At 46.1% G+C, this 23825-nt stretch overlaps 1 protein-coding gene across 1 annotated transcript; it reads left to right on the forward strand.

Moving 5' to 3' along the window:
* Positions 1-1295: 1295 nt before the first annotated feature.
* On the forward strand, positions 1296-23573 carry Tbx19 (T-box transcription factor 19). Its single transcript, XM_038349712.1, has 8 exons — positions 1296-1498; positions 7731-7995; positions 9300-9434; positions 13212-13273; positions 14952-15013; positions 17649-17837; positions 21247-21382; positions 22277-23573. Exons 1-8 carry the CDS (start codon positions 1296-1298, stop codon positions 22569-22571), a joined length of 1347 nt encoding a protein of 448 aa, XP_038205640.1. The 3' UTR covers positions 22572-23573.
* Positions 23574-23825: the final 252 nt, after the last annotated feature.

A 23825-nucleotide genomic window follows, 5' to 3' on the forward strand; every position in this document is an offset into this window, starting at 1 on the left:
GGGTAGTTCTGTGAAGTCTCCATCATTCCTGTGTGGCACTTAGCGGGCACCTAGTTCGTGTTTGGCATCCTCCACATTTGGTCTTCTTCCCCAAACTTTTCTCTTTCATTTTCCATTGCTCCGACATTCTTCTTTTATAGCAACAAGAAAACCTGCACCCAGGCTCTACAGGGGATTGGGGTATTTCGGCTGCCTTGGGTTGTTCCCTGCACGGCTTCCACCTTCCCATCCACTAGCACTGTGTTGTATCTTTTGTAAAAGGAAAGGTTTCTTCTAACTGCATCCTCTCAGGAAATAGGGGGATTCACCTTGGGAGGACAGCATGGCCATGGCTGTCCAAAAGGGAACTGGAGTCTTTTTTTTTTCTTTTTTTTTTGAAACAAGGGTTAGCATCAGTCTGCCTCATGATGTAAAAAGTTGATTCTCACTCATGAGGGGCAGAATTTTTCTTAGAATAATTTGGTGCAAACCACTTTCCCCCTCCCTTTTACTAGGACTGGAGATAAGAGAAATTAGCGTTCTGGATTCAGGGGTTACTGTGAGCGGGATCAGCCAGGAGGCAGATGACCAGAGGAACCCCCTAGCGGAAAGAGGCCCTCAGTCCTTTTCTTTCCTTCTGACTTCAGTTTCTTGAGCATGGCACACAGAGAAGCTTCCTTTAGTCGCAGGTTTTGTGTCTTGGCACAGAGCCCTTGACCTTCAGCATAGACCACTCTTCCCTGCAGGGCTTCTGCATCTGTCCAGGTTGCTAGCGCAGGGCTGAGGGAGTTGAGCGGATGGCTCCATCAGGACAGTTCACCAGGCACCTCCTCTTCTATAGGTGCCACATGCCACAATTTATACACAGACATGATTTGCCTGATTGTTGCCGTCTGGGCCTGGAATAATTTTAATTAACGGGAAAATGGTCCTCAATACACCGATTAGACCTCTTCAGGTACAACAAGATAAAAGCCGGATAATTTGGATGGAGTACTCTTCTTAAACGTCTACTGTAGGCACGGCAGCCAATGGGAAAGCCTGGCTGGCTCCCACCTGACCCAGTGAGTAATTAGGAGAGGGCCTTTTCTTTTCCACCTCTCCCCCCTCCACCCTGTTCCCCAACTGAAGCTTAACAGGTTGGCGGTATAATTGGGAGACTTTCAGGGGTCTCATACTAGAAGCTGAAGCAAGAGCCAAGGCATCTTCTACTCCCAGACACTGACCAGCTGGGGTCGAAGAGCCAGCAAGTGAGGGGAGGAAGGAGCTGGAAGCAAAGAGCAAAGAGCGGCTCTCAGCAAAGTTTGCGAGGTCCTATGGCCATGAGTGAACTGGGCACGCAGAAGGCTGGTGAAGGCACGGTGTCTCGCCTGCTCAATGTGGTGGAAAGTGAGCTTCAGGCGGGGAGGGAGAAGGGAGATCCTACGGAGAAGCAACTTCAGATCATCCTGGAGGATGCCCCACTCTGGCAGAGGTTCAAGGAAGTCACTAATGAAATGATTGTGACCAAGAACGGCAGGTGAGTTTGTCTGCATCCTGCTTGTGCTGGCCTAGGGTGGGCGAGGAAGGTAAGACACCTTTAGTGCTGATGAGGCTGCCACTCTTCATTCAGAGGCTCCAGGCTCTCACGGAACACCTTAAAGACGGTCTCAGCTGGCTGTCACTCAGCCAACTTAATTTCTCTGAGATCATGAGAGCAGTGCAAGATGGAGCCACCTGTCTCACACACGCATTAAACGGGGGATTATTATGCAGGAGGGCATGCCCCGTGTACCAGGGAAGTGGGCTCAACTGTCAGAAACCGGTATTAATTTTTGACTGACTGCGTACCCCAGAGCAGACGTGCGCACAGCCCTGTTCAGAGAAATGTAAAAGTTGATTTTATCTGGAGACTAGACAGTCTCCTCTTAAACACAGCAAACTTGTCAGACAATTTTGATTAGTTGAAGACTGGGATGGAAAGGGCAGATTTAACCACCTCGCCTATCCCTCCACCTGCTTCCTCGAGGGTGAGGGCTCCTTTAGGATTGTGTTCGTGCCTGTGAGAGCTGGCATGGTAACAGCGAACGAAGCCGCAGTATCCTGTCTCAGGGACGAGAAGTTTTCTTTTTCTATCCTCCCCTGAAAAGAGTGGGGATTATAAGTACGGCTCTCTGCTTGTCTTGCTCAGGTACTGTGAAGTTGAGTCTGTTAAGGGGCTTCTGAGGCAATATTAAAAGCTTGCACTTAGCAGAGGAGATGCGAATGTTCTGAAAGAGACTCACTGCTCAGGCGCACTGCCTCCCGATATGGCGCTCACGTACGTTTTGGTACCCACGGGCACAAAGATATGAAACTCTGAAGGATGTCTGCAGGAGTGTCGGCTGAGCCAGGACTCTTATTCTGACACCTGGAGGGAAGTTTTGCTTTTGGAGAAAAATTGAAGCCAGTCGAACTTCAGGCTGGCTTTTGTTCTTGAGTAAAATGCTTCAGTTCCCGGTGTCTTAGCTTTCTAATTTTGAATAAGACATGGCATGGAAAATGAGCTATCCCTTGCACAGCTGAGAGAATTACGAACCTGAGAGCCGTTGTGTGACAGTAAACTGCTTTGTGAATCAAAGTTATACTGTAAATAAGTGCATTTTATAAACTGCGATTCCAGCAGTAGGGAAACGATCAGCCTGCGTGACAATGACATTTTCCTTTCTGAACAGACCCCCATATGTGTACTCTACATTTTATTACTCTTAATACTTGAAAATTTCATTTCACTCGTTTATTTTCTTGATAGAAAATATTTTTAACTTCAAAGAATTACCCCAAACTCTTAAGTGGATTTGGTCTCTTTCGGAGATGAGTGTTGGTGTTTGTAAAAACTTAGTCAGGTCTGGTTGTGGGTGGAGCACTCAGCTTGTGCTTTATTATTGTGTAATCGCACAGGTACTTAGATCCCATATTTGGCCACCAAGGTGACCCTCTATTACAATAATATAAATAGATTAAAATATGGTTCAAGTGTTTTAGTAAAGGCAGTAAAATTTTCTGAGACATTATTAAATTCAATTTGATACTAAATTATAGCAGAATGTACCTTTGCCATTCGAAAAGAGTGTTGCTTACCTTTTTTAAAACCTCCATAAAATTTCAGTATTTAAATTTTAAAATTATTTAAATAATTTTAGACTTTGAACCTCCTTCATGGAAAAGCTGCCCTACTGCCTGGTCCTGTGAGCCGCTGACTGGCTGAGTTTTCCAGAAGCTTCGGTTAGATCAGTGAGCTAAGCCTTGAGCATGTGTGCTTCACAGTTCCCTTTTCCCTTCTTTCTGCTTTTCTCCCCATTACAAATTAAGCAGCAGCCGCAAACACTTTAGTCATTTGTATTTGATAAGCTTTCAGATACAGTGGTAACTACAACAGTCCCGGTCTGTACTTACCTTACCCTCCACCATTCAAGCTAGGAATTTATGTGTTAGGTTGCAGGAAAAAATTCAGTTCTGACTATACAGGCAACTAAATTAAATATCTTCCCTCCTCCCTCCTTTCCCCATCCTCCTTTTCCTCCTGTTCTTTTTTATTCTTTCTTTCCTTTCTTCTTTCTTCCTTTCTTATCTTTCCCCTCCCTCCTATCTCCCTCCCCCCTCTCCCTCCCTCCCTTATTTCTTTCCAGTACTGGAGACTGCCTACATACTAGGCAACTGATGTACTATTGAGCTGTATTCCCAGCCCTCTTTTGAAGGGTCTCACTAAGTTGCCCAGGCTGGCCCTGAATTTACTTGGAACTCCAGGCTTGCCTTGAGTTTTTCTCTCTCATGCCTTAGCCTCCTGAGTAGCCAAGACAGTAGCCCGTGAGCTCAGACCCAATGTACTTGTTTTCTTTACCTATAAACATCTTCATCTGAGAGGCAAGTAAGTGCTGTATTTCATGCATAGTTTATGCAGTTTAATAATTTTGAGTTAGTTAAATTCATCTAGGACAGATTTTTAAGAAGTTGGAAGCATTTTCTGACCTATCTGGTGCTACCGGACTATCATAAATAGGAGCTGGGGAGGCAGGGTTGGAATCGGTTGACAAGTAGGGGTTCTAGTGATGTGCTCCTGCTAGCAGTTTCCAGGGAGGGCAGCACAAAAGAGAAAACCGGGGGTTACACCTCCATGCCTGGGTAGCCCAAGAATCGTTTTCTCTACACTTTACAATCACAAGTTACAAAGATCATAGGCACCTGGGTAATCTTCTTCTCCCCCGATGCTACTGCTCTGACTGGTACATGATTGACAGCTGCGGCTGAGCTTATGCCTGCTTACTTTCATGTATTAACATTCATGTGTTTCATAATTATACAACACATATGCACATGAACACACACACACACACACACACACACACACACACACACACACACACACACACACTTCTCAACCCTGACAGCTTTCGTGAGCCTCTGGTGACTGTTATTGTTTGGCGGGAAGAGTGAAAACTATTTTTGAGCAAAACCTCCTGAGTGTTGCCTTGGACGGCCTCTGTTTTTCCCCTCCTTGCAAAGTTTGTCTCATTGCTTCCACTTTTCTTCTGTAGCCCCAACTCCTGCTAACCTCTTCCAGCAGGGCTCTTTCCCAAGATTCCTGCTGGTGAAATAAAAACTGCTAGCTTCACAACAAAACCAAAGCCAAGTTAGTAGGTAAAACTCAATACCCATGACCCATCAAGCATGGTGTTTGGGGACAAGTTGTTCATGTTTTCTCATCTTCTCTTCTTTCCCTCTCCATCATCCCTTCTTCTTCTTTGAGGAGATTCATTTCCAGGGATGAATTAAGTGCTGGTAATCTGTGAGTTAGAGGCTGATTTCCATGTGATTCCCATGTTTCTAAACTCTTCAGAGACTCAGCCCTCTTTGTGCTTAATCATGCTTTGATGGAAAATGGAAGAAAAAAAATCACTTTGAATAGAAGTGGATTTCATCTCTGATAGCAAAACCTTGCCACGAGTCATGATTACAGGTCATAGGTGATGTTTCAAGATCACTGTGGGTTAAGACAAAGGAGGGGCAGGGGGAGATGAGGTGGAAGGAGATTAACTTGGCTAAGAGGGAGATCTAGTCTGGTTCTAAGACCTTTGACAAACTGACAGATTTATTCATTCCCCATTGTGATAACAGAAATTAAAATCACATGTCATTGTTTAGTTCATCCATGTGGTGATCTCAAAATCAAGAATAATTATAAAGTTCTTGGCAAACGGATCATTAAAGGGTATGAAACAGTCGATCATTCTATCGTTTTTCATACAAGCTCTGTCCAAGCATCTTTATTTAATTGACAGAATTACTATGGGATGTGATTCATATAACATATCACTCATACACGTAAGGCACACAGGGCAATGGGTTTGACATATTCCCAGAACTGTTTATCCTTCACAACTGATATAGAACTTTTCATTGTGTTCTCCCCACCGAAGAACTCTATATCCCTTAGCCATCAGTGACCCACTAGTTTGCCTTTTGCCTCTCTAGATTTACTTATTCTGGATTCTAGATTTACATATAATGCAATATGTGTTCCTTTGAGAAAAAAATTTTCTCTTAACCTAGTGTTTTCAAGGTTCATGTGTGTTGTAGCATGCAGCAGTACTGCAGACCTTTCGTGACTGGCTTTCTCTTTTAGTCCCTCGCCTAATAGGCTTATTGGAAACTTGGGGCCTCTGTACTAAAACAGGGGTGTAATAACACCTCCTTGTAGTGAAGGAAGGCTTAAGTAAGGTCTAACATATACTAACCCCCGGGTGCATATGGTAGCTATTATCATTGGAAAAGGACCTTGCGCTAAATCATCTTGTTGATGGTAAATGAGAACTAGGCTCTCCCAGTGTTCGACGTCACACCTTCATCTTGAGCCGTTGCATCATTCTGGGCTCAGTGTGACGGAACAGACATGCTTTGCAGATTTTGCTCTTAGTTAAAATAACCTGCGACAGATGCTTCCTATCCTCACAGTGCTTTTAAACTTTAGCCCACAAAACAACAATTTATTTGTCATGCTTGTGCTTTTTCTTTTTTTCTTTTTATAAGACAGGGTCTTACGATGTTATCTTGGCTGACCTGGAACTCACTATGTAGACCAGGCTGGTTTTGAGTTCATAGAGGCCCACCTGCCTCTGCCTCGAAAGTGCTACTCTTTCCTTCACTTGGCCTCTGCCACTATTCACGAGTGACCACACGCCACCCTTGTAAGGTTTTTTAAATAATGTAAAAGAAGAAGAAGAAAATAAAAAAAAAGACCCAAAATGTATCGCTTTGGGAAAAGTTTGGGACCAGAAGACAGAGACCACTTGTGACCATATCTCCTGTGAACAAGCCATCTTCCCAGCTGTCAAAATGACTTTATGGATCTCTCTGATGTCTGCGTTTATGTTTCTTTGCAAATGACATTTGTGTGTTCAGTAACCCCTCTTGTCTACACTGGGCCAATACTATTAAACTATTTGAAAATGTTAAATACACAGAGAAAAGGAATAGTTCAGTCTGATGTCAAGGCGAAAAACCCCTTCTATTGCTTCTAAGAAAAAAAGCAGAAGAAAGTGGAACAGGGAAGATGCTACATCACTAGCCTTCCCGGTGACCTGAAAGAGAAATCATCTCGAGGAGGACAGTGATGTGGGACATGTGATTCTCAGCCAAAAATATGGGCTGGGAACACATTATCTGATGCATTTTCTCCCCTAGACATTTTCTTTCTGATGCACATACTTAAGCTCATTTATTGAAACTAGTGTCACAGCAAGGAGGCTTTATCAAGCTGCAGGAAATCAGTGAACTGATTCTCATGAAGTATTTATTCCAGTACCTGGCAAATGTGCTAAGTATTGGCACTCTGCCCTTAGCCTCATGACCTCCAGTTCTAGAATTTTACCTTGGGTCACTTTGGACATTGGGAGCACATGCGGTATCTACTTTGTCCCTGGCTGGCAGAAACCACTTCCCTTGTCTTTTCCTTTTGAAAACAGGAAGTCTAGAAAGAACTGGGGGAACTTAGTGATGGTGGCTATGTGGTTTCTCTTTGTGGGTAATAAATAAGCTATAGCATCAGAAGTGGGTAATAAATAAGCTATAGCATCAGAAGTGAGATATTTAGATAGATGTAAATATTGGCATTGTTCTAGAGGGTTGACGAAAGACCAGTGAACTCATATTTACATCTCAGGAGGTATTTGCCTTAAACAGAGATCCCAAACAAAATGGTCAAAGACAGGCGGGGTTTAGGGTGCACACAGTCTCACACTCCTTCCTGTGTCCACAGTGAGCTTGGGTATGGTAAGTCTCTGAGAAGTCCTGTAGGAAAAGAACTCTAGTTGGTCCCTCAAAATCCCACTTCCTGCTTGCTTTCCGATGCAGCCATCCACATGCTGCTACCTTTATTCCCAATCAGGGTTCCGTGCGAGTCTGGGGCGGGTGGATCTATAGCCTCAGGATGCTAGAGACAGAGCTGCGTGAGAATGCAGCTTCTGAGGACACACATGTCCTTCTGTAGGAAATGACTAGACCGGTGGCTTGCAGATTTTAACACACAGAACAGTGTTTTATAGTCAACTTCAATGTCAAATGCATTAATGGAAAGAGGCTCTGGTGGTATTGGGGCTGCGGTCTTAGCTGCTGTCTGTGTGGCCTCCCTTCTAGATTATTCCGTGGAAGGTCTTAGGGGCGGAAAAGCCGTTGGGGCAAGGAGGAGAAGGGATTCTCTAATGTCCCCTTTGAGGGCTGTTTCTGGCTTCTTTCAGACGGATGTTCCCTGTGCTGAAGATTAGCGTCACAGGACTGGACCCCAATGCCATGTACTCCTTCCTGCTGGACTTTGTCCCGACAGACAGTCACCGCTGGAAGTACGTCAATGGGGAATGGGTTCCCGCAGGCAAGCCTGAGGTCTCCAGCCACAGCTGTGTCTACATTCACCCGGACTCTCCCAACTTCGGGGCTCATTGGATGAAAGCTCCTATCTCCTTCAGCAAAGTGAAGCTGACCAACAAGCTCACCGGAGGTGGGCAGGTACGCGCGGCCTCCCCACACACCAATCAAGAAATATCAAGGGTGCATTTAGGCAATTAGAGGGGTCCTCACCAGCCTCTTTGCCCACAGAAGCCGGTTATTTCCTGGAGTCCAAATGTAAACAGGAATAAACAGCTCTTAATTGGTGCTTCAGTTTTTAATGGACTTCCTGATGTTAAGAGAACGAGAGAGAGTGCACTAGTTTACTTAATCACCAGGCTCTTTTCCGTTTTGTCTTGCTTGCGGTGCTTTTTACCCAGCCCAGGGAGGGAGATGTTTGTGGGTACCAGGTTTTGTTTTCCTCCCCCCTCCTTTTTTTTTGGTGTAAGTGGCATGTTGGCAATAGACAAATACCTTAATAAAAAGCTGCTCCTAAATGAAATAATTACTTCTTCTGCTTGGGCATTATGATAATTATCAATAGAATATTGAATCAGCTTTTTTTTTTCAGAAAAAAATCCAAACAAACCTTAAATAAGGAATGTTTTATTTAAAATCTCCAATTAGGTAAACACGATGTGGAGCCTTTTTTCCTCCATTTCTGTGGCAGGTTGCAAATCCAGCTCCCTGGGTAAGGCTGTTAGTTGCTTTATAAAATGCAGACCATTTGGAGGCATTGGAAATGGGACTTGGGGGGCAAGGCCTGTTCCTCTCCCCAGCCCTTCATGCTTTGCTTTGTTTGTTCTGAGCCTGGGTCTTCTCCTTTCTCTCTGTGCTAAGTGGCAGGAACACAGGAGTTCAGAGTTTAGGAGGTAGAAGTAACGCAATCCCAGGCTTTGTGTTAGCCAGAATATTCTTTATTAAAGTACAAATTTGAAGGTTGCTTGTTCCTGCCTCACTATATCTCACAGCACAAGGCTTTAAATAGCCTTGCATTTAAATCATGAAGAGTAAATTTTGTATAACTTTCTGATATTAGATTTCCTTACCCTGTAGGCGTGGCTAACAGTTTTGCATTCCTGGAATTCTTCATATATAAACAAATATATATTTAAACAGATTGAAATGTATATTGTCATATAGAACACAAAGGAAGCAAGAAATTGGAAGCTGGGATTTGGGTAGAATCGAAAAAGCTTAACTTTGGCCGTTTGCCTCTGACCCTGGTATGAGTGTCAGTGTGAGGCTTGCTGGGAATGCCTGTAAAAAAATGTCCCCGTTCATTTTCACATAGGACTTCATGTGTCTGTTCCTAGCTGGGGTGGGTGCTGAACTTGTGAAAAACCCATGGTGCTGGCTGGCTGATCAACTCTGATGTCCTAGGCTTAGCTTTGCTTTCTAAGACCTTTTCTCCCTGTCAACAGATAATGCTGAACTCGCTGCATAAATACGAGCCTCAGGTTCACGTAGTGCGTGTTGGAGGCGCCCATCGAATGGTCATGAACTGCTCCTTCCCTGAAACGCAGTTCATTGCTGTGACTGCCTATCAGAACGAGGAGGTAAGCAAGTGTGTGCCTGGGTATACATCTGTGTGGCCCCGTGTCTGTGTGTGTGTGTCAAAGTTACATGGAAGTGCATGGTAGAGTTGGTGGGGCATCTTTTTATTGCCAGTAAGACTGAACAGAATTTAAGTTTTGAGGATTTGGACTCTCTCAACAGTGATAAAGCTAAATAGTGAAGTCAGTGTAGAGTCTCTGTTTGCCAAGGGTCCACACGTTAGTCAACTTTCGGTCACTACTACAGGTACAGGAGACAAGACAGAGAAACTTTTACTTTGTCTTACCATTCTGGAGGCTCCAGTACAGTCCAAGTGCCCCCTTTATTTTTGTAGGGGAAAAAACCAACAGGCCTCCTCCAATTCCCTTCAAGGGCATGTCTCAGTGATCTGAAGACCTCTGACTAAGTGTCCTACCTCCTAAATATTCCACCAGCTCCCAGGGATACCAAGCCTTCCCATACGGGTCTTTGGGACACACTCAAGATCCATGTGACAGCAGTCCACCAAAGCAGCCTCTCCCGGTGTGGACCAGACACACTTGTATATCACTATAAAACTACTGAGTCTATTGGAGATCTGAGTCATTGTTTTGGGTCCCTTAGTGTGCTTGGTCGGTAGCAAGTTGATGGGCCTGAGAGAAGCGTTAGCTGGTAGGGTGGCTGGCCGCATCTGCTGTTGTTATGGAAGCAAGCCTCTGGGGTTGACACCTGGATCTATGGTTTTCATAACACAGTCTCTTCTACTTGTCAGCTTCTTCTCTCTGAGCACAGTCAGGTTTCTTTCCTACTCAGTCACTTGAGTGCTGAGTGGTTAAATCCCAAGCCTGGCCTCTCTGTGAGCAGTTCTGAGTTCATCCTTTTCTCCAGGGGCTGGAAGCCCTGCGAATCGTCAGAACCAACTGGGAAGCAATGGATTCTTTTTGGTTAAGTTTAAAAATGAAAGATAATATAGATTTCTTTAAAGAAATATAGGATGAAGCAGGGCGGTGGTGGCGCACGCCTTTAATCCCAGCACTCGGGAGGCAGAGGCAGGCGGATCTCTGAGTTCGAGGCCAGCCTGGTTTACAAGAGCTAGTTCCAGGACAGGCTCTAGAAACTACAGGGAAACCCTGTCTTGAAAAACCAATATATATATATATATATATATATATATATATATATATATATATATATATATATATAGGATGGATGGCTAGCAGAGTGTGCAAGGTAAAAATGAGAAGGAAAAAGCTTTTTTTCTTTTGGAGGCACACTCTCTGTGAAAGCTACAATGACCAGCTTTAAAGTGTATTTCCTCCAACTTTGCTATGATACGTATGACAAGACTGGTCTCAACCAGACCAGACTGGTCCAGACCGGTCTCGACCAGAGCAGACCAGACAAGACTGGACCAGACAAGAATATACCCGTCCAAACCTGTCCAGACCAGACCGGACCAGACATGACAAGACCAGACAAGACCAGTCTCAACCAGTCTAGGCCGGAGCAGACTGCTCTTGACTGGATTCTAATAGACGAGACCAGTATTGACTGGACCAGAGCAGTATTGACCGGATAAGACTGGTCCAGACCGGTCTCGACCAGTTCAGACCAGTCCAAACCAGATCAAACCGGTTCAGACCAGTTCAAACTGGATCAAACAGGTTCAGACTGGATCAAAACCAGTTCAGATCAAACCGGATCAAACCGGATCCAACCAGTCAGACTGGCCCTGACCAGCTCAAACTGGATGGAGCCGGTTCAGACCGGTTCAAACCAGATCAAACTGGTCCAGATAGGCTCAGACCGGCTCGTACAGGACCAAACCGTTTCAGACCAGCTCAAACCGGTTCTGACTGCTTCAGACCGGTTCCAACCAGTTCAAACCTGACCAGACCAGTTCAGACTGGCTCAAACTGGTTCAGATCAGCTCAAACCGGTTCCGACCAGTTCATACCCGTCCCAACCAGTTCAAACTGGTTCAAACCAGACCAAAACGGATCAAACTGGTTCAGACCAGCTCTAACCGGATCAGACTGGTTCAGACCGGATCAAACCGGTTTAGACCGGTCCTAACTGGCTCAAACCAGTTCAGGTGGTTCTGACCAGTTCAAACTGGTTCAGATGGGATCAAACTGGTTCAGAACAGTTCAGACAGCTTCAAACTAGTTCAGCCCATTCAAAACCAGTTCAGGCCAGTTCTGACCGGTTCAAACGGGTTCAGACTGGTCTCGACCGGTTCAGATAGGTTCAGTCCAGACTGGACCAGATTTCATATAGAGATTCCTTCACATATATTGGCTCATGTTGTAAACATCAGCTCTATGTTTCTTTCTCTCCTCCCTTAAATAACTCGATAGTACATAGTGGATCTCTCTTTTTGAAGTTATATCCAGCCATATCTCTTTTTCCTATAACCATTCTGGTATTTGATTATATAGGTGTATGACATTCATATGAGCAACCTCCTGCCTCTAACAGAAATTAAGTTGTTTTGTTTTTAAGTATGCTGCTGGGGAAATCAATCTATCATAGTTTGCTTAATAGTGAACACTTAGAAAAAGCATTGTTCTGCACAGGGAATATGTTGAGGATTTTGATAAATGTGCCAAGTTTTCACCCCACATAGAAGCAAATGCTTCCTCTCCACCCCCGCCCGGCAATCTTACCATTAAAAAAATGATAACTCCTGGTTGCTTAAACATGTGTTTCTTTTTGTGGAGGCTTTAACAGAGCCAGGCAGCAGGACTAGCATCTCCGAGGAAGGTTTCTAGAGTCTGCCATGTTTTGTCTCCTTCGAAGGGCCCTGTTGGTCATCATATGGCATCTTGATTTCCACATGTGAAATGACGTTGCAGACCTAGCTTAGGACAAGCATGCAGAGAGAGAGTCACTGCAGTTCAATAAAGTAATGCAGGCAGAAGCCCAGCAGTGGGCCAGCGGGAACAGAAACTGCCAGATCCTCCCCACTGGTGCTGTCTTTCAACACCCCCAGTCTCTCAGCTAGCCTTCTTCTCCCCACTTCTCTCTGGGAGGAGTCTGTGCTGAAGGGAGACCATGTGGCTTTTGTGCCTCTGGGAAGTGTCCTGGCCCAGGCAGTGGTTTCTGCCCATCTCCATGCTGCTTGCTCTCAGCCACTGGCCCTTGTCATTCAGTTACTGAGCATCTGGTCACAGGTGCCAGACAGTTCTCTCTGAACCACCTGCCTGGCAGTGGCTATCCTTCTAGCAAATTCCCTAGCCTGGCTTAGCCATCCCTCGAGTTTGAATGCATCCCCTGGTGATCAAGCTGTGTAAAATCTAAGCGCGGACCCTCCTATTGCTCACACGGTTTCCCTAAGAGTTGAATCAGTGTGGGGCTGGCTGAGAGAGTCAGAAATCTCCTTTGCATCCAGTGTCAGCTTCACTTCCCACCCAAACTTTCCAGGGTTAAGCCAAGAGAAATAACAGGGCATCTGCTCCTGACCTCTACCCCTTCCCCTTTTCTAGAAAGAGTTGTACTTTACTCCTTTTCTTCCTTCACACAGAGTCATAGGCGCTTGCAGACATCAGTAGTTTGTTTGCTATTTCTTCTTTGTGATCCCGAATGCTGTGCCCACTTGGCTCGCTTTGCGCATCGTTTGCTGTGTTTGTCCCACAGCGCAGCAGTCAGTGCAGTAGTGAACCATGAGACATGGGAAGGGAAGAGACTAGGAAGAGGGAATTGTGACTTTACAGAAGTTCACGGGGGCGGGGGGGTGGGGGGGACCAGGGCTGTGTCTGCAGTGCAGTTTCGGTAACCCGTCTTCTTGTCTTTGCAAGATAACAGCTCTCAAAATCAAGTACAACCCTTTCGCCAAGGCCTTCTTGGATGCCAAGGAAAGGTGAGTGGAAGGATTCCAGTAAGAACTTGTGAACCGAATTCTGCAAACACGGGGCTTCCTGAGCAGAACTTGAACTTGGATTGTCTTTGCTAGAAATGTGTTGCAATGGTCAGTTTAGTGCTGAACAAACTCAAAAATAAAATCCAGACCAAATGACAGTAGTTTGTCCCTACAGCAGCTCCTATGGGTCTAGGAGAGCCCGCAGAGGTCGGTGCTTTATTGGCCTTGTTTTACTGTGGATTATTGAATGCAGTACAACCACCTACAATGTGATTTAGGTTTTAAATAATTTTCTCTGCGCTTTCCAAGCTTTTGAAGAATATGGTGTTTTATTTTAGTTTTTGAGACATGATCTCAGGCAGAGCAGACTGACCTTGAACTCACTGTGTGTGTGAGGATGATCTTGAATTTGTGATCTCTCTGCCTCCATTTCACAAGGGGTTACAAGCATGCCCCACCATGCTTCACGTGTGTGGTGCTGCACAGTGAAGCTAGAACTTTGCGTGTGCTCGACAAGAATTCTACAAACTCAGCTATGCTCTCCAAGCCATGACTATGGCTCTAATAATTGCCCCCGTTTCTTCATGTAGGATCTCTGTCCTGGCATGAATGGTGATCTAGCAGTTTGCGTGAGGGTCTTGCCAACTCCCTGCCTTTCTTTTCCATGGAGGCTAAAACAAAAGAGCAGTGTAAACCATTCCTGTTTCTATTGACTCCTAAAGTACAGGGAGGGTCACCTTTGCAGTGTTCTGACTTTACTGACCAAGCTTCAAATTTTTCACTGTTTTTTTTTTTTGTTTGTTTTTGTTTTTGTTTTTGTTTTTGTTTTCAAGACAGGGTTTCTCTATATAGCCTTGGCTGTTCTGGAACTAGCTCAGTAGAGCAGGCTGGCTGGCCTCAAACTCACAGAAATTGACCTGCCTCTGCCTCCACCATTTTTTTTAAATAAAATGTCTAATATTTCCTTTTCCTTTTAAAGGTCATGGATTGATAGACAGCCATTTTTAATGCTATACCACAGGAATCTGTTCTGTTCAATGTTTAGGAACATTTTGATGATGTAGAAGACAAGCTTAGATAAGTTTTTGAGATAACAGAAGTCCTAAAGAACAAGCTGATGTACACCAGGTGACAAAATCTACATCAAAATGATAGTAGCATGCCATGATAGAAAGAATTCAGAAATCCACTGGGCTGTGGTGCTCATGTCTTTAATCCCACTATTGGTGGATCTAATATATCACATATGGATTCTCCCAAAACCCTGTGCAGTTTATTTTTTTTAATCTTTTCTTCAAGGCAGGATTTCTTTGTGTAACAGCCTTAGCTGTCCTGGAACTCACAGAGATCTGCTTCCCGAGTGCTGGGATTGAAGGCATGCACCACCACCGCCTGGCCCTGTGCAGATCTTAACTGTTGTTGTTACTGTCTCATCTTGTGAGGCACGTAAAAGAATCATAAAACCAATCAAATCAAAGTAAAAAGTGACGCTGTAAGACTAATGGGGAAGGAAAAGTAAACTTGTTACCATGGAGACTCCGTGTCCCTGGGAAGGCAACCTGGGGAGGATAGCAGCTTTGATTGTTCTTATTCCAAGAAGTTTATCACCCTCTGCAGAGAGACTTATGTGCTTTATGCTGGACTGTAACAGACTCTGTGATCTTCATTACTCTTCCAGAAACCACCTAAAGGACATTCCGGAGGCTGTCTCTGAGAGCCAGCACGTGACCTATTCTCACCGTGAGTGGTGTGATAGCATGTGGGAGGCACGTGGGGCCACACGGGAAGCCATCTCTCTCCATCCTCGTTTTCCTGTCATGATTGTGTCAGGCTTAGTCCAAATCGAGACCCCCATCGATCATTCCTCTAACCTGAGGCAAGTGTCTGCCTTTCCTAGAGTTCCTAGAGAGAAGCCAGGTTCCCAGGCTGAAGAAGTCCAAGCAAACCTTAGGTAGTACGCTGGAATGGAAGTCATAAATGTTGCACGCCCTAGCTCTCTGTTAAGATCTCCTACAGGTATCCAGGCTTATTTTCTCCCTTCACGCTTTTCACTCTTGCTTCTTTGGTCTGGAGTTTTCATTTTCTTCATTTTGGGGTCCTCATTGCAGTGCCTCAGCTGGCAGCGGCCTCAGGTGTTAGGATGTAGTTGAGTTTTCTGGAGGGCGGGAGTCCTGGAGCTCCTCACACCTGTGATTCTGAGGTAGCACCAGACATTCCTGGTGGAGCCTCTTTCTCCGTGCCCCAGCACAGCAGCGGCCTCATGGTGGAGCCAGACTTGTGGCAATGGTAACCCTAGAACAGTGACGAGGGAGTGAGGCTGACTTCTGACTCAGTTTCCTTTTTAATTGAAAATAGATTTTTCTCTTAAACAATACATCTGACCCCATTTCCCCTCCCTCCAGCTCCTCCCCCCTCCTCTCCCCCAGACTTACTTCTCTGCCATTTCCTTTTCAGAGAGGAGTAGACCTCTAAGAGACAACAACCAAACACAACTAAAGAAGACACCATAGGAGGAAAAGAGCCCCAAGAGCAGGCAAAAGAGTCAGAGACATGCCCGCTTCCACTATTAGTGGGTCCCACCAAAACATCAAACTGACAGCCTTAACATATATGCAGAACACTTAGTGCTGACCTGTGCAAGCCCTGTGCTTGCTGCTTCGGTCTCTGCGAGCATGCCAGCCCTGCTTAGTTGATTCAGTTCTGGCTGACATGCCCTTTAGCTTGATGCTAGTGGATTGTCGAGAATGGTTCTTGCTGCCCTGTGAGAGCTTTGGAATTCTTCACCCCCTCCTAGCCCCAAACTGTAAGTCATCTTCTCTGCAGACCTGTCAGCAGAGCCTTGCAGAGAAGCCATTAGGAAAGCCTTTTAAAGGGACTGTAGTCAAATACTCTCTGGTTTAGGTTAGCACCAGTGTGGACCCACCCCAGCTGTAATGCTCTCAGCAAACAGCCTGAGGTGTAAACACTGCAGGGCAGACTAACTGGTCTTGGGGTAGTGTGGGCTCTGCCTTGTTTTTGCCAAGAATTAATCCTGAGTTTGGCTTTGCCTAGTGAACATCTGAATCCTGAATCTAATAATCAATATAGAGAAGTTTTAAATTTCCTTTGAAGTGTCTATGATTTTAATCTAAGAAATAGACTGATTGATAAATAGAAGTATATACATTATAAACATGCAGGAATATGAGAGCCATACAGAAACATCAGCGACTCAAGGAAAGGGCTATGTGGTTAGAACTTAAATAGTTTGTTGGGTTACAGAAAGAGCCTCGAGGCGTCTGCTGGTGGGGGTGGGGAGATGGTGGTGCTCACTGTGGAAGGGTAAAGGGAGCAAGCAGTTCCATCCTGGAGGTCAGGTTGCCTTCTGAAGAATCTGTGATGTCCTGTGAAAGTCTTCTGCGTAGGTCTGAAAAGGCCAGTAAGGGGGGGGGGCAGGGAAAGCTGCTGACTCACTTACACATCTGGATCTCCCCACAAGAACAGCATTTTAGAGCTGTCTCTGTGTGGAAGCCACAAGAGCCATTTCCGAACACACTGAGGACCTACATTTGGGGTGGCTACATTTGGGGTGGCTACATTTGGGGTGGTTCATCTTGATCCAGGTGGAGCTGATGAAGAAGTCAATGGGATGGGGATGCTGCTGCATTTTTTTTGAAAATTTTTTTTTAAAAAAAACCCATTTTATTTATATTTTACATATACAAGTGATCTGCAGTACACCTGCAGGCCAGCAGAGGGCACCAGATCCTGTTACAGATGGTTGGGAGCCACCATGATCCGGATTGCTGGGAATTGAACTCTGGCCCTCTGGAAGACTAGTCCATGCTCTTAACCACTGAGCCATCTCTCCAGCCCCAACCCAATTCCACTTTCACGTTGCTGTGATCTAGGTGATGAACCTCAGTCACTGTGCTTAAGGGGGGCAGCTGTGGCCTGGGCTAGCGTCCATTTGTTATTTAAGCTGAGATGGCTTCTTGTTTCAGGGCTCACCTTGCTAAGTCTTAATTTTTCCCAGAAACCCACTTAATATAGGATGTTCTGGTCAGGATCTTCACCAACCATCTCTAGGAAGTGTTTTGTGGGCTTTTGAAAGTTCAGTGAAAGGTTTGTGGTGCAGAGTTAGCTCCTCATTTTCCATGCTCTCAGAATTCTATTTGTAGGCCCTGCTGGAAAACATCATTTCCCACTGGGTAGAGAAGAGAGGGACCTTTCCTCTTCCTGTGTAACCACATAAACAACCCGAGTATCTGCAGACAGGGAGTTATACACACATCTAATGTTTCCTAGACTAATGATTACTTTAGTTAAGCCAGAATGACTTTTGTTATCTGAGTTTGGTGTGGAAGTTTCTGCATTTTCTTCTTGTCTATTCTAGTGGGAGGCTGGATCCTTTCCAATCCGGATGGCATGTGCACAGCGGGAAATACCAATTACCAGTATGCTACGCCTTTGCCTTTGCCTGCTCCCCACACCCACCATGGCTGTGAGCACTACCCTGGCCTCCGAGGACATCGGCAGGCTCCTTACCCATCTGCGTACATGCATAGAAACCATTCTCCCTCAGGTGTGTGGTTCTGCTAATTAAACCCTTGGGCATGTACCTTGGGGGAGCATAGCTGTTAAGAAGAAGTACCTGGAGATGGAATTCTTTTCATCTATAGTACACACACACACACACACACCACACACACACACACACAATGCATGTATATGTATTATTTCATATACTAATATTTGATAGGAGAGTTTAGTCTCCTCACCTTCCATGTGTGTGGAATTGATCCCAGGGCACATACATAGTAAGCCAGGACTTTACCACTGGGCTACAGCCCCAGCCCCGGCCATGGTCTCTAATGGGTATGAAAGGCCTCGACTCAGGGTCCTGATGTACTGATCATTTTAGGCTGATGTCTAATGCTAAGTCAAGTTGTGGGGTCTGAGACACTCATCTCATTGTCCTCGAGGGCTCCTCCTTATCACTGTGTCCTGGTTCAGGAGTCTGGGTCCAGTGCAGGAGAATCACAGTCCAGTCTGTTCAAGTCTCTGATTGAGCTGGCGACATGCAGACTCCACTCCTATAATTTTCCAGCCTTATTTTAAAATTGGTATTGTCATTTTTCCTTATTGGCTGTTGTCTGGTCAGTCTTGGCCTTCTGCATCCTCAGACCTTCTCCGCATATAAGTTTTGTTAAAAAAAGAAGGCGGATGAAAGCAAAGATTAATTTTTAATTTTGATCATTCATGCACCACATAACTCCTGAAGATCAATTACATGCCGGGTTCTGCTTTAGGCACATGAATGAGATGTTCAGATAGCTTACCCATGTGGAGGTCCCTGTCCTAACGTGAATGACCAATCCCAAATACACAGATGAGTGCAGTTCATGCCGCGGGAGATGAGTTCATGGCGCTTTCCTTCCTCAGTGACACCTGAGCTCTGCGTTTGCAGAAGGCATCCTGGTCATGGGTGATCTCTCCCTGGAAGCCTCGGCACTGCTGCCAGGTGTGGAGAAGGCGGCTTAATGACTGGCAGGGCCTCGCTTTGCTTCCAGGTTCTTTCTTGGGCTCTGCACACGGATCTCTCTTCCGAGCCCTCCTTTAGGAAGGTGATTAAGACCCAGGCTTTCCCCCCAGAGGAGCTACAAAAATACATCAAGAATCAATCATAATTCAGGGGAATGAGTGGTCTAATGGGGGTCTCACAGCTGTAGCATCGCCTGGGAACTTGTTAGCTCTCTGGTGTCTCAGGCTCCGCTCTGGGGCCAGAGTGTGTATTTTAACAAGATCCCCAGGTGCCGGTAAGCACATTAAAGTTTGGGAGACAATCTGTAAAACACACAGACCAACGGACTGTGGGAAGGAAAAAAAACAGTGAGTTGGTCGGCCTGGTGGGCAGGAAGTGATGCCCAAAGGGGACGGAAGTGGGAGTCACAGGAATGAAAGGGAGGATGCTAGGCATCGCTGGCAGAGATGCAGGGTGCTTCGGGGGAGGCGGTCCCCATGTGGACGCAGACAGGTGAAAGAGCCTGGGCTCCCTGGGGGACCGATCTGGACAGAAGGTGGAGGTGGGGTACCGTTTGGTAAGAGCTGAGACTAACGAGGTTGCAAGTGTCAGCCGTGAAAAGCAGCAGCAGGCCTGGTTTTGCTTTCTGCTGCAGGACTTATTGTCTGAGGTAGGGTGATTTGTAAAGAAAAAGAATTTATTCCCTCACAAGGGAAGCCGGCTAGTCTAAGACCAAGGCACTGGCCTTTCTTGCTGTTGCGCCATAACATGGAGGAGAGCAGGAAGGGGACTACATTCATTTATTTTTTAAGATAAAGAATCCCCCTTCACAGTAATGGTGTCACTCCAGTCATGAGAATTCTCACAGGACCCACCTATCAACACGGCTGCATTAGGATTAAGTTCCTAATGCATGAACGTTGGGAGACACAATAGGATTGTCAATAGGAATCTCCTCCTTCCTTTCCCCCATGGCCCGCTATCATTCCTTCTTCATATATTTTCCTTTCTTTTTTTATTTAAAGATTTTTTTATATACAGTGTTCTACCTGCATGTATGCTTACATAACAGAAGAGGGCACCAGATCTCATAGGTGATTGTGAGTCACCATGTGGTTGCTGGTAATTGAACTCAGGACCTTCTGAAGGACAGTCAGTGCTCTTAAGTTCCAAGCCATCTCTCCAGCCTCATATTTTCTTTCATATACACTACTCATTCAAATGAAGATTCAAAAAAGTACAAGACAGTATCCTTTCCTTATAAAAATATATACATTTAATGTATACAGTAATATATTGATGCACACATACACAAACACACACACACATGTACAGGGAAATTGTTACTATGTTCACGGAAATCAACATTCATTTAAAATATGAAATAGGTTCTCCCCAGGCATTGGTGGTGCATGCCTTTAATCCCAGCACTCAAGAGGCAGAGGCAGTCAGATCTCTGAGTTCAAAGCCAGCCTGGTCTACAGAGTGAGTTTCAGAACAGCCAGGACTATACAGAGAAACCTGTCTTTAAAAAAAAAAAAAGATTAAGCCGGGCGGTGGTGGCGCACGCCTTTAATCCCAGCACTCGGGAGGCAGAGGCAGGCGGATCTCTGTGAGTTCGAGACCAGCCTGGTCTACAAGAGCTAGTTCCAGGACAGGCTCCAAAGCTACAGAGAAACCCTGTCTCGAAAAACCAAAAAAAAAAAAAAAAAAAAAGATTCTCTTAGTAAAAATTTAGGATATAATACATTATTATTAACTAATTAAATAATTAATTAATTTTGGGACAGTGGTTCACATAGCCTAGGATGGCCTTGAAGTATGTAGCTAAGGCTTCTGGTCCTCCTGCCCCTACTGTCAAGTGCTGGAGTTACAGGGGTGTACCTTCACGCCTGGTTTATGCAGTACTGGGGATCAAATCTTGGGCTTCATGCACACTAGGTAAGCACTCTGCTAGTCGAGCTACGCCCCAGCCCACCACACAGTATTAATTCTGGTCCCCACGCTGTGTGCTCGATCTTAGCACTGACTTGTGCCTTCCTGCACCTCCCGATCCTGGGCAGCTCCCATTCCACCCTCTGTGTCTACATATCCAACGATTCTGTAGTCGACACCCAGATGAAGCGGAGCACCGCTTTGTTCCTGGGACCTCTAAGGAGAATGAAGGCCAGGACCTCAGAAATCTCCTCTGGGCTTTGGCATCCCTGGGACTTTGTTTAGGGATGCGGTTATGGTCCATTCTTGAAGGGCAACAGACGATGAAGGGAGTCAGGTGGATCTGCGTCACACAGGGCACCTTGTCTATAAAGTGACGATGGGGAGGTGTTTGGGGAGGTTCTAACCCGAGCAGCACCCGGTTTGCAGTTGACATTCAATAACCACAAGCGTCTTCCTATTTTGCCATGAGATGATGTCACTGGTCACCATATTTGCATGTTCTGTCAAGTGAAATGTTGTTATTTCCCCGAAGTGAATTTGATAGAAAGCTCAACCAATAATCTGCAAGTTTTCTCGGGACCTGACAGCTGGACTTCCTTGTCCTCCACACCTCATGCCAGCATCTTGTCTGTACCCCACACCAATGGACCAATCAATCCAGGGCCCAGGTAAGACCACAGTGAGGAACTTGCTCACAGTGGGACTTGGAGGCTTTGTGTATCTCCCGGAACTCATGTGCATCGCTTCCTGAATGTACCAGTTTAAGTTATTGTTTTGACATTAAGCCAGCAGGAAATGAAAGTGACAAGCGGATGGCTCTTTTGCAGCTGGGGATAAACTCTTTGATTTGTGGCTACAGCATTTTATGGGTAGAGATGGTGGAGAGATGGGGCCATCTCTCCAGGCTTTGTACCAGGGAGCAGAGTTGAGAGGTGAGGCCCTGGGATGTGAGCGTGATAGAAAACCCTTAGAGGATACTACATGCGTGACACCACATATTTGTTTTTAAATCTAACCTCTACAACAATTTCTGAGCCACCCAGAATGGTTTATTTTTTGAGGATATAGAGAGTGGGATTCAGAGGTATGAAATTATATGACCAAGGCCACAGAGCCGATCTGTGGTAGAGGAGCCACACCAAGGGCTTCTGGGGGCAATGTCCCACTGGATGTATCTATCTCATTGCCTGCCTGGGCCAGAGGGAGGTCATACCACTGCTCGTACAGTAGAAGAGCCTTCCTTTACTGCCTTAGCTGTGTTAGACAGTTGCAAGGGGGTGTCAGACGATGAAACGCTGTTTGAGACTGAGGAAGGTGTTATTAGCGGGGCCGGCACCAGAATCTAGCCTTTTTTTCTTACTTACCATATCTCACTGAGTCTCTTGGATTTTCTGCAGAAATAGAGACTAGAGACACAGTCCTTGCCAGAAGTCCCCTTCCCATCACTGCCCATCTTTGCCCTTCCTCTCACTCTCAAGAGGTTCTGGAAATGTACATGGGCTTGTGGGTAGCATCTCTTTGCTGAAGTATCGTCACCGATTCCTGTCTCTCTGTCTCGGCAGTCCCTACCCATGCCTGTGGACCATCAGCAATGGAGGCGGGGGCCCTGTGGCATCGAGCCCAGAGGTGCACGCCAGCACCGCAGGAACCTTTCTCCTTGGGAACCCTGCTGTCACTTCAGCTTCCTCCGTGCTCCCCACCCAAGCAACCACTTCAGCTGGGGTGGAGGTCCTGGGTGAACCGTCACTGACCAGCATTGCTGTATCCACCTGGACAGCAGTGGCCTCGCACCCCTTCCCAGGCTGGGGTGGCCCCGGGGGAGGAGGGCGTCATTCCCCATCTTCGCTGGAGAGTTAGGCAGGGTCCTAGGAGCTTGCATCAGCAGAGAACTATGTGTAGGTCCATAGCAACTGCATCTGCTGATTCCACTGAGTTTGGCTGCAGGAAATCTTCACCCAGAGGGCCGGAGGGCTGCATGGTGACGCCAAAGGCCTTCCAAAAAAAAGTGGCTTAGTTCGGGTGATTCGGATTTTACTCCTTGCATCTCCACCATTTCCCATGGTTCCCCTGCTTCCTCTGAGCTTACCCCTGCTGCGCTTAGGTTGCAAGTCGGCTTTGTCCTTGTGCTCTGCCCACTGCTTCCTTTTCTCTGGAGTTAGTGCAGGGTTAGTTGTGAGGAAAGCTCAACCTTTACCTACTGAGGCTACTACGTCTTAGCTCTGCGCAGCCTTGGAAAGGATGTGTGGCCATCAGGTCTGAGCTGCCTTTTGCTTTGAGACCCTGAGATGTGAGCCCATAAAGTTAACAACAGTAAGCTGGTGTTAAAGTCAATCCCGTGTTGTTCGTAGAAGCGTGTCTGGAATTGAGGAAATGAGGTCGACTCCCTCACTAGCTCATAATCAATGGCTCCCCATTTCCTACAGAATGAGACTTCTAAATGAGACTTCAGGTGATGCCATGTAGTCTGAGGACAGCCCCTCAACCTCCAGCTTCAACTCCTTCCATTAAGCTTTTAGCACCAGTCAAGCAGACGGCTTTCCCACCTCTGAACACTGCCACATTTGCCCTCCTCTGTGCCTGAAGTAGCTCTCGCTCCAGTCCCACCTGTGTAAATTGTACGTTCTTCGCCACTCCTGTGTCAATCACCTGAGATGATGTGTGTCCCCTGCTCTCCCACCATCTTTATCTCAGGCACAGAGCTCACCTCTTTCTGCCTTGTATTTCTGTGAGCATGTCTGTCTCCCTAATCGACTGTATGCCTCCTGAGAGTGAGGCCCAGCCTTCCTGTCATTGTGCCCATAGCCTCTGGTATTGTGCCTTGACTACCCTCGGTGCCCAATAAACATTTGCTGAGTTGAACTGGTATGAGGTGTGTGTTTGCCAAAACGACAGTATGGAGCTAATGTGGAGGGGGACTCTGACATTAGCATGTGACACGGTGTCCGTTAGTCAGTCTCCATCACCTCAGGCATCATCAGTCATGTGATTGTAGTGACACATAGGAATGAGTGAGCTTGTTAGGGACCCCTGGAGTCCTTGTAGGAGTATAGATTCCTGGGGATGCACCACCGCCGTGTGAATAGACTCTATGGGCTGGCATTCAGAATCTGC

Source organism: Arvicola amphibius, chromosome 12 (assembly GCF_903992535.2).
Source record: "Arvicola amphibius chromosome 12, mArvAmp1.2, whole genome shotgun sequence".
Classification (NCBI taxonomy): domain Eukaryota; kingdom Metazoa; phylum Chordata; class Mammalia; order Rodentia; family Cricetidae; genus Arvicola; species Arvicola amphibius.

Coding starts and splice junctions, on each gene's coding strand:
- Tbx19 (XM_038349712.1), top strand. CDS start 1,296: ATGGCCATGAGTGAACTGGGCACGCAGAAGGCTGGTGAAGGCACGGTG. Junction 13,274..14,951: donor TTCTTGGATGCCAAGGAAAG/GTGAGTGGAAGG, acceptor TTACTCTTCCAG/AAACCACCTAAAGGACATTC. Junction 21,383..22,276: donor CCAATCAATCCAGGGCCCAG/GTAAGACCACAG, acceptor CTGTCTCGGCAG/TCCCTACCCATGCCTGTGGA.